General features: G+C 45.2%; 2 protein-coding genes across 3 annotated transcripts in view; one reads left to right on the forward strand and one right to left on the reverse strand.

The window, feature by feature from the left end:
• Positions 1-1748: 1748 nt before the first annotated feature.
• ghsra (growth hormone secretagogue receptor a) lies at positions 1749-3491 on the forward strand (the record flags this gene model as incomplete). The annotated part of the gene is made up of 2 exons (XM_083683579.1): positions 1749-2550; positions 3175-3491. The coding sequence occupies 2 exons, from the start codon at positions 1749-1751 to the stop codon at positions 3489-3491; spliced, it is 1119 nt and encodes a 372-aa protein (XP_083539705.1).
• Positions 3492-7614: 4123 nt separating this feature from the next.
• Positions 7615-12500, reverse strand: part of fndc3ba (fibronectin type III domain containing 3Ba) — a 72245-nt gene continuing 67359 nt past the window's right edge. For both annotated transcript variants that reach the window (XM_083683816.1, XM_083683817.1), the window contains exon 27: positions 7615-12224. In XM_083683816.1, coding sequence (XP_083539942.1) covers positions 11913-12224 — 312 coding nt within the window. In that variant the 3' untranslated portion in view covers positions 7615-11912. The remainder of the gene's footprint in view (positions 12225-12500) is intronic.

Here is a 12500-nt window from a genome sequence, read left to right on the forward strand (position 1 = left end):
TGTGTGTGTGTGTGTGGCTGTGTGTGGCTGTGTATATGTGTATGGTCCACCCTGGTCATAAATGACGTTGTTGTCTCTAAGGAAACGCAGGCAAAGGGCACATGGAGATAAGAGCTGTTGAAGCCTCGATTCTAGATCCTTTTTATTATCACTGTGATTACACTGTGATAGTATGATTATGATGGCTGAATCTTCACCAGAGTCAGAGTGACATCTTGCCTCATGCTACCTTGAACTAGCCCCTTCATGTTTTTCATGAGTAAACCTTAGGCTACCTCAGGCTACTCGATGTGTGTTTTGTAGGCCCTGCTGCACAATGTTTGCCCCCCCCCCCCCATCAACCACCAACACACACACACACGCACACACGCACACACGCACACACGCACAAATGCAAGGGCCCCCGCCTGCCCCCTCATTGCTCTAACATCACCGCTAGGTGGCGTACTAACATTGGGCTCTGCTGAGACAGTGATTGCGCGCCCCTACCACCCTTCTCTCCCCCGTCAGTGTTATTTTATGTTGAGAACTGAATGCCCGAATTTATCATTGACCAGAGAGGTTCCACTGAGTGGAGACGCGCGCACACCGGATAGATGGGGGAACTGGAATGAGTGCGCGCGTGAGAGCGTGATGTGACCGTGAAATTACTTTATTATTTTTTTTCTCTCTGGGGATTTGTGATCAAATCACGAGAAAATTAATTAATCATTCCGGAGCGGAAACAGCCATATGGTCACGTTTTTAAAGCTCTGGAATAATCAGTAACCGAGTTGTTGTTGTTGTTATTTCTTTACCTCTCTTTCTCTATTGGTTGAGTTTTTCGGAGGTACCTGCGTACACCACAGACCAGAGGCTCTCCGGTATCACATCCCCAACCTGAATCTGACTCACCCTCATGCGCTCCGGTGTCCCCACCTTCACCGTATCTGCCGTGTGTTTTCGTCTGACGCAGAGCGCGAGCGCGGGAAGACCTACAGAACACTTTCTGGACACTGCGCTTGAAGGATGCTGGTGAGGTTTTTTCTTTCTCCAAAACATCAAGCTGATGATTAATTGATTTCTGAATTACACATGTATATCATTGATGACACATCTGTGTCAGTACATGATGTTTTAATCAACATGTTTTTAGACCTTTGCCTAAGAGCTATTGCGTTTTCTTTCCCACAAACCACGGATCTGGTAATTCGTCTGAATGTGGGCAGTTCTGAGAGATAGACGGACAGGTATGGCTTATTGAGTGTAAGAGTCTGAGAAATACTCATTATTGTTGCATGTTCAACTATACATTCGGCATATTGGTTTTAAAAAGAACAGACAGTGATTATTTGGACTGAGGATGTTTTTATTGCCTATGGAAGATGAGATAGATACGAGTTCCTATAAGATACAAATGGAGTAACTGTCAACACCGGTGGGACTGCTCAGAACCGTTTGGAGCCAAATCAGATGTTCATACATGAAAATCATCCACACAAATCTCTTTTCCCTTTAATTACTGAAGCTTTTTAACTTCAACTGTCTCATGAGTCTCTTGGACATTGACGCAATTTAGACAAGAGTGCACGAGGGTTCTATTGGTTTTCTCGGTAAAATCCTCTCCCTTTTACGCATCGGTGGACTCACATTCACCGTTACCTAAAGGACCGGCGATGGGGAACGAGCAGGGCGACAGCCACCCCGAGGAGCCCCACACCCGGGGAGCCGTAACTGGCCAGCCGCGGTCCCGTGAATGACCCGGCAGCATGCACTCATTGCCCAACCGCTCCAAGTGCTTCTCCTTCAACTGCAGCTGGGAGGAGAGCGGGAACGGGTCCTACTGGGAGTCCGAGCCCCCACTTAACTCCTTCCCCATCCCCGTGCTCACGGGCATCACCATCATCTGCGCGCTGCTGTTCCTTGTGGGGGTGACCGGTAACGTTATGACCATCCTGGTGGTCAGTAAATACCGGGACATGCGCACTACAACAAATCTCTATCTCTGCAGCATGGCGGTGTCTGACCTGTTGATCTTCATGTGTATGCCCCCTGACCTCTACCGCCTCTGGAAGTACAGACCCTGGCGCTTCGGCGACGTGCTCTGCAAACTGTTCCAGTTCGTCAGCGAGTCCTGCACCTACTCCACAATCCTCAACATCACCGCACTCTCTGTGGAGAGGTACCTGGCCATCTGCTTCCCACTGCGCGCCAAAGCCCTAGTCACCAAGCGACGCGTCCGCGCGCTCATCCTTGTGCTGTGGGTTGTGTCCTTACTGAGCGCGGGGCCCATCTTCGTGATGGTGGGAGTGGAGCGCGATGAGGCCGGACCCGGTGAGATGGTGGAGGATCCGGACACCAGCGAGTGTAAGATGACGGAGTACGCCATCACATCGGGTCTGCTGGGGTCCATGGTGTGGGTGAGCTCCATCTACTTCTTCCTGCCGGTGTTCTGTCTGACGGTGCTCTACAGCCTGATAGGCCGCCGCCTGTGGAAGAGACGCCGGGAGATCATTGGCCCCTGTGTGGCACACAGGGAAAAAAGTAACAGGCAGACCATCAAAATGTTGGGTAAGACAATTCATACATACCGGTAGGCTATAACTAACGCTGTGCAATCGTTTGTTTTCCGAACACTTCAGGAAAAGGCTGGGTGAAGAAAACGGACATTAAAAGTTGTTTATATTCAAAACTCACACTGTACGCACGGTGCGTAATTGGATCCACAATCCACATACATATCTTAACACAGTACAGTATAAGGACGCCACCTACATTACCGTTATAAAGCTTTACGCATTACTTGGATATTCATGTGACACCGATCCCTCCTAAACAGTCTAAATCAATTGGCTAGAAGTGCATTGTATTTCAGTATGAGTGTTGTTGATTCAATTAGAATAGCAAACAGCACTACACTTTTAGAACTCGTTACCAAGGTGACTCAATATGCACCAGCCACCACCCTCTAAACCTCTATGCTTTATTCAAATAATGTAACATTTGCTTAACAGGAAATGTTTATTAATGAGTTCACTTGCAAGAGAGATTTATATTGATATACTACCTCAGTTCCCCCCCTCACAATTTATCCTCTAGCTATTTCTCTCCCCCTATCGCTCTCTTTTTCTCCCTTCTCCCCCCCCCCCCCCCCCCCCCCCCTTCCCCTTTCCCCACTCCTCTGTCTCCATCCAGTGATGGTGGTGTTTGCTTTCGTGCTGTGCTGGTTGCCGTTCCACGTGGGCCGCTACCTGCTGTCACGATCCTCCGAGGTGGGCTCGCCTCTCTTCTCTCTGCTGTCGGAGTACTGCAACCTGGTCTCTGTAGTCCTCTTCTACCTGAGCGCCGCCATCAACCCCATCCTCTACAACACCATGTCCCGGAAATACCGCAGCGCTGCCGCGCGCCTCTTCGGCTTGACCGACCCACAGCAGCCGCCCAGGGGCAGGACCGCCAGCACGGTGAAGGGAGAGGGCTCGCCCGCCTGGACCGAGTCCACCGTCAGTCTGTAGATGTAGCAGCTGCCACCCGATGCAGCGTAACAGCGGGCCTCAAACAGCGGGCAACCTGAAGGCTGGGACACTATAGGACATGCGGGGGGAGGGGGGGGGCAGCCTGAACAGAACCGACCACCAGCCTGTGACTGTTGTGGGACAACAATAACTGACCTTGTTGGGGTTTTTCTTTCTCGAAATGATCAAATCTGTATTGATTTTAACGTATTTAAGATACAAACAGGACTTGTTTTGTTAACCACATTTCTCACACTGATGCTGGATGTTTTCGTTGCCTGAAATCACCGTTCTGGACTGACCAAGGCTGATGTCAGTCTGTGATTGTGAATTTTGGGGGAAGGGGGTTGCCAACCTCCTCTTGTGCATTTCTTACCAGTGACAATGACTGTCATGGCTCATACGACAATGGCATTGAAGTCCCAAACAGTTTGAAAAGACATGAATTTGATTTATTATAAGACATAAATAAGACAATGAGATGCTGTTTATGATGCCCAAGAGATTCAATGTGCCATCACACCTTGAGCTGCAGTATTTGTTCCTTTTTGACCATGACAGAATTTCAGCAAGTGCCACCAGCTATTCACCTCATACTGTATGCAACACATTCAACAGCTTTTGAAAACTGACACATATGCATGTTGTACTGTAAAACACAGATCACACTTTCATGCACACGCACACAGGCACACACACACACACACACACACACACACACACACACACACACACAAAAACATTACGACTGCCTTATAAAGTAAACCGTATTCTGGATGACAAAGAAAGCACTGTAGAACCTGTGGCACTGATCTGTATCCCATGACAGAGGGACAGAGGTGCGTGTGTACTGTACATGTATATATATATGTGTGTGTGTGTGTGTGTGTGTGTGTGTGTGTGTGTGTGTGTGTGCGTGCGTGCGCGTGTGTGTGTGTGTGTGTGTGTGTGTGAACGTGTGCATATGTCTCTGATGACAGAGGAAGAAATGTATTCTATTTTGAACTCTATTGCCTTGAATGCGCTTTCCCATGCCTTGGTAATGCATGGTCATGTTGTGTTATTTTAAAACGGTGTTACGCCAGCCTTAAACTGTAAATAGCAGCTTAGTGACGCCGGACTCTCATTGGTTTAATCTGTAAATACAGCCAAAGCAACCGCCATTATGACTACAAACATGGACTACAAACATGGCCCCTCAGCTCAGAAGAATGTAAATCTGTTACTGTGTGTGTCTTAAGACTGTACAGATTGGTGTAACACTTGTATTTACGAATGTACAAGTATGTATACTGGATTAAAACATGATGTAAATACTGGTTCATATCTCCCCAGCCTGATCTCATCAATCATTTTGTACAATATCACACACAACATCATGTCAGAGAGACGTAAAGATCAGAGTGGGCAGTCGGAAAATGTAAAGATTTTACAAATCAGGCAACGTCAACTGATTCGTCAACTGGCAGGGAGATACAAAAAAATGAATACTTTGGTAGGTGGTAGGTTGGGGGCGGCGGAGGGTGTCTAACTAAGACTTGTGACACAAACGTTGTGGGTTTGAATCAGCTTTAGGACCACCAAAACTGCTTTTTAGTGCGTTTTCATTTGCTAATACTTAACCCTGACAACCCTAACCATCCGAAAACAATGTCTAACCCTAAGCCTTACTCCAACCCTTACTTTAACCACTCAAAGTGAATGCCTAATATTGCCTAAGCGCCACACAAGTCGTTGCTAACCTGCTTTATGGAAACAGTGAATATTAAGCTGTGCTTACGTGCTTATGAGTTTACACGTAAACATCTGGACATATTCTAGGTACATTACTTTACGTACGATATCATAGGAATGATTGATGAGATCACGTTGATCTCCCTGGGGGCTGGTCTGTGGGTGTCTGCTGGGAGATGCTGTGCGTGTGTGATGATGGTCTCGTAACAGTAAAACATTTGGAAAACACTTACCACCTCTTCTCTTTCTTATGAGAATATGTAAAGTGTGTGTTTTAATCAATCAAGTACAGTACACGCTCACACACACACACACACACACACACACACTCACACACACACACACATCATAATTGTCACCCAGAGGCTCTGAAAGGCTGGCTGCAGTATTACTGAGAGGATGCATGTCCCCACTTAACCCTCAGTCTGGTCACACACACTTTGTGAGCCTATCCTGCAGTGACAGACCTCACAGGCAGACTCAAAGCCATCTGTCTCCAAGTTCTACACTCAAAAGGCCCCCTCTGCCTCATCTGAGGCCCTTTGAGTTAAGACAGGCAGACAGCAGCAGATTTTAGGTTCCCCTACCAGATGAGTTTTGAAAGAGGGAACGATATTCCAAAGGAGGGAGGATAATTCATGAATGAGTCATGCAGTGAGAGGAGTGATTGAGAGCGCGCTTGAGAGAAGAGAGAGAGAGAGAGAGAGAGAGAGAGAGAATGCAGATATAAGCGGAACAGTACAGTACTCGTCGCTGTGAGACAGCGGAGAAAAATGCTTTTTCTGTGATTTACTCGCTTCTGTTATCCAGCGAGACGCTATCGAGGCCGCTAAGGAGTAAATCTAAAACAACAGCTGGCTTCACACACACACACACACACACACACACACACACAGAGACACACACTCAGACAGTAGCCCTGAGACAGTGGAGAAAGGGAAAGAAAGAAAGCGTGAGGGGGGGGATCGATGGCAATGTTCTTGCACAAATCACAGAGCGAGGAAGCGACTGTGCTTTTGTGCTCCTCTTCCCTCCACTGTGAGCACATGGCAGGTTGAGAGTGGTCATTAGCCTAGCTATGGATTGCTTGTTCTGATGAAGCCCCATCGGTTGAAGACATTGGCTGTTTGATAAAGAATGCATACAGTAGATCAATTGAGCTTTTTTGTCCTTTTTCCTACTGACACAATTAATGCATCTCATTGTGTTCCCATGGCCAGACAGATAGAATTATCAGAAGTCTACGTTTTTTAAGCTCTCAGAAGTCAACAATACAAAATATGTCTATAAAACATGTCCTTAGCTAGCCTAACCCGTTGTATTGGTTAAAGATTGAGATTGGGATGTAAAAGGTATTGATAAGAGAGCTTCTCTGTGGATTCTGGGCCGTGTCACATCATCCACATCATCCTCACTCAAGTTAAAGCGACTGCAAAGAGGTAGAACTGGTACATCTGTTGCGTTAAATCAAAGACACAAAAGTGTTCACCTCACAGATTTAGGGCTCTATTTTAAAGGCATAAAAAAACAGGTGGTGCAAATGCTGGCGCTGGCAGGGGTGGGAGCGCTAGGAGTGTGTCTGAAATATGATCGCTATTTTCAAGGCCAGAATTTTTCAGCGCAACTGATGGCACTTGACCTGCTCAATGTCGTGACCGCGCCTCGTTTACCGCTACTCCACCTCTCTGAGGGCAGACCAGACAGCGCTGTGGGAATTTCCCGTTACTGTCGACACAAATTGCCAATACGCCTGCGTTTGGAAGTGCGTCCATTTTACGCCGGCTGAAAATAGAGCCCTTATTGTTTATGACATTATGAAAAGTAAGCGTTGCCGCTCTTCCCACAGTCTGTCCCCACAGTCTGTCCCCAGTCTCTCCCCACTACTGTCCCCAGTCTCTCCCCACAGTCTGTCCCCACAGTGTCAGCCTCTAACTCAGACTCCAACACATTTCAACATTCAGTTACTGACTGAAATAAATACAAGATTTAAAATTCAACCCATTTATCTCCCTAGTTTAATCAGCAGTGTAAACGACCTGGTTATCCACCCATGTGATTGCTTTTAGCCCTTACTATCTGTTCTTTCCCTTTGTGCTTGTATGCTCTGTTGCCCCCCTATCCATGCCGTCTGTTGGAAATATGTCTGTTTCTATTTTGAGTTGTTAAGAACTGTCTGCATTGTCTGTGATGTCACTTGTCTTCTTTGCTGCACCTACCATTGCTCCTTTCGGTCAGGGGGTAATTGTAAGAGAATGTGTTCTCAACGACTTACCTGGTTAAATAAAGGAAACCTAAATAAAGGAAAAAGCAGAGTGTAAAGCAATGTATGCTATTGATGGATGAATGTGCAATCAAACATGACACACAAAATTTGAGATTTCAGTCAATGTCAGAAAAAATTAAAACATTTATTGGGCATAAATATATTATATATACGCTACCGATACAGTTACGTCTTACATACATAGGGTATTATTTGCAAAAATCTATACATTAAAATTGATATGGCAGTTTCTTTTATATAATGCATATGAAATTGTCTAACATTTACAATACAAGAAGAAATGTATGATTTTTCTTTTTTTTTCAAATCGTAGACCATGACAACCTTGGAATGTTTGTTTTAAACTGTGAGGTAAAAATATGTTTGTTGTTTTTTTTTGTTTCAGACTTTTTTTGTTAAATACATGTGAATCTCCGTACGTTTATCAATCGCCAATCTCTCAGAGTCAAAATCTGTACTTTTCTGTCAAACATAAAAACAAACAAAACAAAAAATTCGAGAAAAAAAAACTTGAACCAATCAGAAGGCACAGACGCTGGGTTGCTGGGCAAAAATGTCTGTCATTCTTGACAGACCCACGAGATGAGCCAGACTCAAATGGCCCAACAACTCAACAGCATCAAAACACACAGGGAGTACCCAGCCCACATATATAGCCACCGGGCAAACATTGGCCAAATAACTGGTAATATCACTGGCCTAAACTTGGCCTAACATTGGGCCTTTCCCTAACCTAGCATTAGGCATTATTTGACAATACTTGGCTTTTTCAGGGTTTGGAGGAGAAACCACATAACATCAGGGACGAGAGGGACACATCAGACATCTTTCTGCCAACTGCCACAGGCTAGGTCGACACACCATGATCAACATCTTAAATGACACCATGTTCCCTAGTGAGCAGTGCACTACTTCTGAGCAGGGCCACAGGTGGAGTAGCAGACTCAACAGGGAATAGGGTGTCATATGAGACACACCCCATGCTGCGGTAATGCCAATGCCACTGTGATGCTAATGGCAGCAGGGCTGATGAATATAACAGACTGCGCTGGCAGTTCGGTGTTCTGGAATAAAAAAGAGGAACCTGCTGGCTAAAAGAAGCATTGCAGTTCTCTCACGATACATGATCTCATAAAGACTAATGCTTGGCTTTAAAAAAGTGCTTCATTTCTGTTAGTCGTATTTTCTTTATTACCATCATACTATAACTCTATATATCTCTGTAATATCATTTCTTAGCAAAATACTGGATACAAATAATCACTACTTGCTATACGACGGCGACAAGCCTGGAAAAAGAAATCATCATCATCCGCCTGAAATCATGATTTGATTGTTTTTGTCTTTTAAACCTTTCAGTGTGAAATCACGAGTGTGTTAAAAACTCTCCTTAAAAGGGGCTACACATTTAACAAATGGCACATTTCGCTTTACAAAAAAAAAAACATCAAAAATGATAAAAAGATAATATGAAAAAAGAAGCATAATCACAGATCAAGTTAATGTTTTTCCTTTTTGAGAGAATAATAATAATAGTAATGCTGTGTAGTCACAGAGGAACGATCACAGAACCCTTTAGATAAAAAGAGAGAGTAACATCGAGTGGACACAAGCCTCCGCTTTGGCAATAACAGTATGATATCATAAGCTTCATTATAACACTAGTCAGCAAAACGCCAAAGGTAGCTACTTATATCCCATTACAGACACCTTAATCTGACCCTAGCGGCTTGCTACATCTCTCTATGCATACAGAAACAGACGTCCGACTGGTCTCCCAGCCCCGCCTGAGACAAGGAGATGAAAAGGCATTTGGTTACATGTTAAAAAAAAAAAAAGAAAAAGAAACTGCTGATACTGACATACACTGAGCTACAGGTTCCCAACAACTGTAAGAAAATACTTAAAGGGTTACTGAGATTAGGAATGCTGGCCTTGATCACACATCTAACAAACATCCATAAAAACAAAACAGAAATAATAACATGCTACAAGGAAGAAAAAAAAAATTAGTACATAACTACACTTGTCTCTTAATCTTTTTTTTTTTAAACAATAAATAAATGAAGATTGCACTGTAATTGGCATGTAAAGTACTGTATGCAAATATATAGTATAAATAAACCTAGAGAAGAACTCTACCTTAACTTTCCCATCAACTTTGGCAAAGGTATTTGAGCTAGTAAACCACTCTGCTTACTGACACAAGCAAGGCACAGCTTAGAGAGGACATGATACAGCATAAACATGAGAGAGAGGGAGGGGGGGGGGCGGGGAGGGGGTGGCGGGGGGGGTGGCAGAGGGGGGGGATGAGGAAAAAGATATAAAGAAAGATAGAGGAGAGGGAGAGAAGCTACCATGGTGACGACAGCGACAGGGGACTCTGGGATAGATCTCCCCTCAGTAAGGCCATGTCCCTGAGGTACATTACAGATTGCCAATCAGAGCACAGGGGCGGTGATAAACCCCCCCCCCCCCCCCCATTTTAGGGGGCATGTCAATAGCAGGCAGGTCAGGGTAACTCTTTGGATCAGTGGGGTATTCTGCTGGGCTGTACTGTACCTTGTCTGTTTGGGCTGGGTTGGGGGGTCAGGGTGGGGTTGGGGGGGTTGGGGAGGCGTAGGGCGAATTAGGGTGGCCTGTTCAGCTCTGCTCTGTTCTAATTGGGGGGTGTTTGGCATAATGGTCATTGATAGTGATGAGACATGCCTCAGCGAACACATCTGTCTGAGGAGAGATGAGAGACTAGTGACTTAACTACTGCTCTGACAACATGTCAATAAAGCACCTTTAAAGAGAGAGAGAGATGGAGAGATGAAGGGAGGAAGAGAGATGAGGAGAGAGAGAGAGAGAGAGAGCGATGGAGAGATGAGGAGAGGAAGATAGATCGAGAGAGAGAGAGAGAGAGAGAGAGGAATGGAGGGAAGAGCTGTAAAGTGGCCAGAGGAGGAAAAAGATAGCTACAGGGAGAGAGGGGGAGAGGAGAACAGAAGAGCCCTGTGATGTGGCTATCGATTCACAGACAGGAGCTAGCAGGAGAAACCAACAGCTTCACACCAGCACCGTGCTGGACAAAAGCTCGCTCGCGCTAATCGCTAGTCACTAATGCTTTCCTGGTCAACAACACACACCACTATGAGTTCGGCTATCAAATGCCCATCCCTGCTTCCCCAGTTAGCGAAAGATAAAAAAGCTGTCCCTTGAGGCCTGATCTAAGGTCAGTTTTAGTCCCCCCCCCCCACTTATATGGTTAATGTCAGGATTTGGGGGGCAGAGTAAGCTGTTCCTAGATCTGTGCCCAAGGACAACATGGACCAGGGGCATTGGCTACTGAACTGACCTCAGACCTGTACATGAGCACCGAGAGTTGACTCCTCCTCCCTTTCACACTGTACTTCAAACCCTACATCACTTTATATTACATAGCCTTTATAGCATCATAGATATTTGATATAATGTATATATTAGATTACTGGTTCCATTCTTTTCTTAGATATAAAAATCACAGGATAGCAGCATCTTACACCACGCGTGGATTGCATCGCTTTGGTAGCTGAATGATAAAAAGAAGGCAGAAGAGATAATGGGATTGATTTTCAAAGAGTAATCTGTGATCCTACAAGACATTGCACACGTGTGTATTATCTCGGTTTTCTGTGTGTGTGTGTGTGTGTGTGTGTGTGTGCGTACGTGTGCGTGTGTGTGTGTGTGTGTGCGAGAGCAGGTAAAAAAATGATTGCATGGTTTTGACCCACGGTAGAGAGGGAACTGATGAATACATGGCTAAAGCTTTGAGGCCTACATTGGAATATGGCTGAATGACAAAAAGACTGCAGCAAAAAAAATAAAAATAAAAATGCAAATAAAACATAGAAACAAAAGTAAGGCAATGACCGTTCAAGAAAAATACACTTTCTCTAATCGAATACGTATGTTTAAAAAGATACAGAATAAAAAACATGCAAGTCAGTATTGACGAGCAACTGCTTTGCTCACAGCTATTTAAGGCTTGATAATCAGTTTGCTTTCCCACCGAGATGCGGCTAAGACAAGGCTTCCCTCCACATGTATACATTACAACAAGAAACAGAGGAAAACAAAAAAACAACAGGAAAAAAACACAACAACAGAAGAGACTGATCTTGAAAAAAAAAAAGAAAAAAAAAGAAAGAGAGAACGGAGAGATGGAGACAGAGGAGGAGGAGGAGGAAGGGAAAGAGGAACAGAGACGAGGAAAGCCTGAATATATACTTGGACTACAATGCGCGTACGTAGCGTTAGAAGGTACTTCTCAAGTGTTTTGTTTTGTTTTGTTTATTTCTGTCTTTTCTTTTTTTTTTTTCCCGATTTATTTGTCGCTCTCTTTTTAGTTTCTCTTTCTATCCTGTCGTTTTAGAATTCCCTCACATGAAGAAGAAGTACTGTAGTAGGTAGGCCATGAGGATGGAGAGACCGATGAACGCGCCAACCAACACTTTCGCGCGAAGCTCGTCGCTCCAGATCGGACCCGCCCTTTTGCTCGTCTCCAAGGCGCTCGTCTCCCCGGGTGACGCTGTCTCCTGGCGACGCAGCGTGAACAGGGAGGAGGGGCTCAGCGGCCCGCACAGTTCCTGGCACGTATCCTGGCAACAGCGACAGGCGCACACGCGGAAACGGTAATCTGTGTTGCCCTGGAGACCGGAGATGGGGAACACGCCCTCCTCTCCCTTGAACACCTGGGGTGGGAGAGAGAGAGAATGAGAGAGAGAGAGAGAGAGAGAGAGAGAGAGAGAGAGAGAGAGAGAGAGAGAGAGAATGAGAGAGAGAGAGAATGAGCGAGTGAGAGAGAGAGAATGAGAGAGAGAGAGAGAGAATGAGAGAGAGAGAGAGATAAGTTAGTGAGAGGGCATAGTTTCCTCTTAATCGTGATGAACAAATGAGAGTTCAGGAGGACAGCAGGTTTAGCTGGAGAAGAGATCCTCCATCTCAATGAGACTTCCTAATTAAGGTTT

This window comes from Argentina silus (assembly GCF_951799395.1).
Source record: "Argentina silus genome assembly, chromosome: 13".
NCBI lineage: Eukaryota > Metazoa > Chordata > Actinopteri > Argentiniformes > Argentinidae > Argentina > Argentina silus.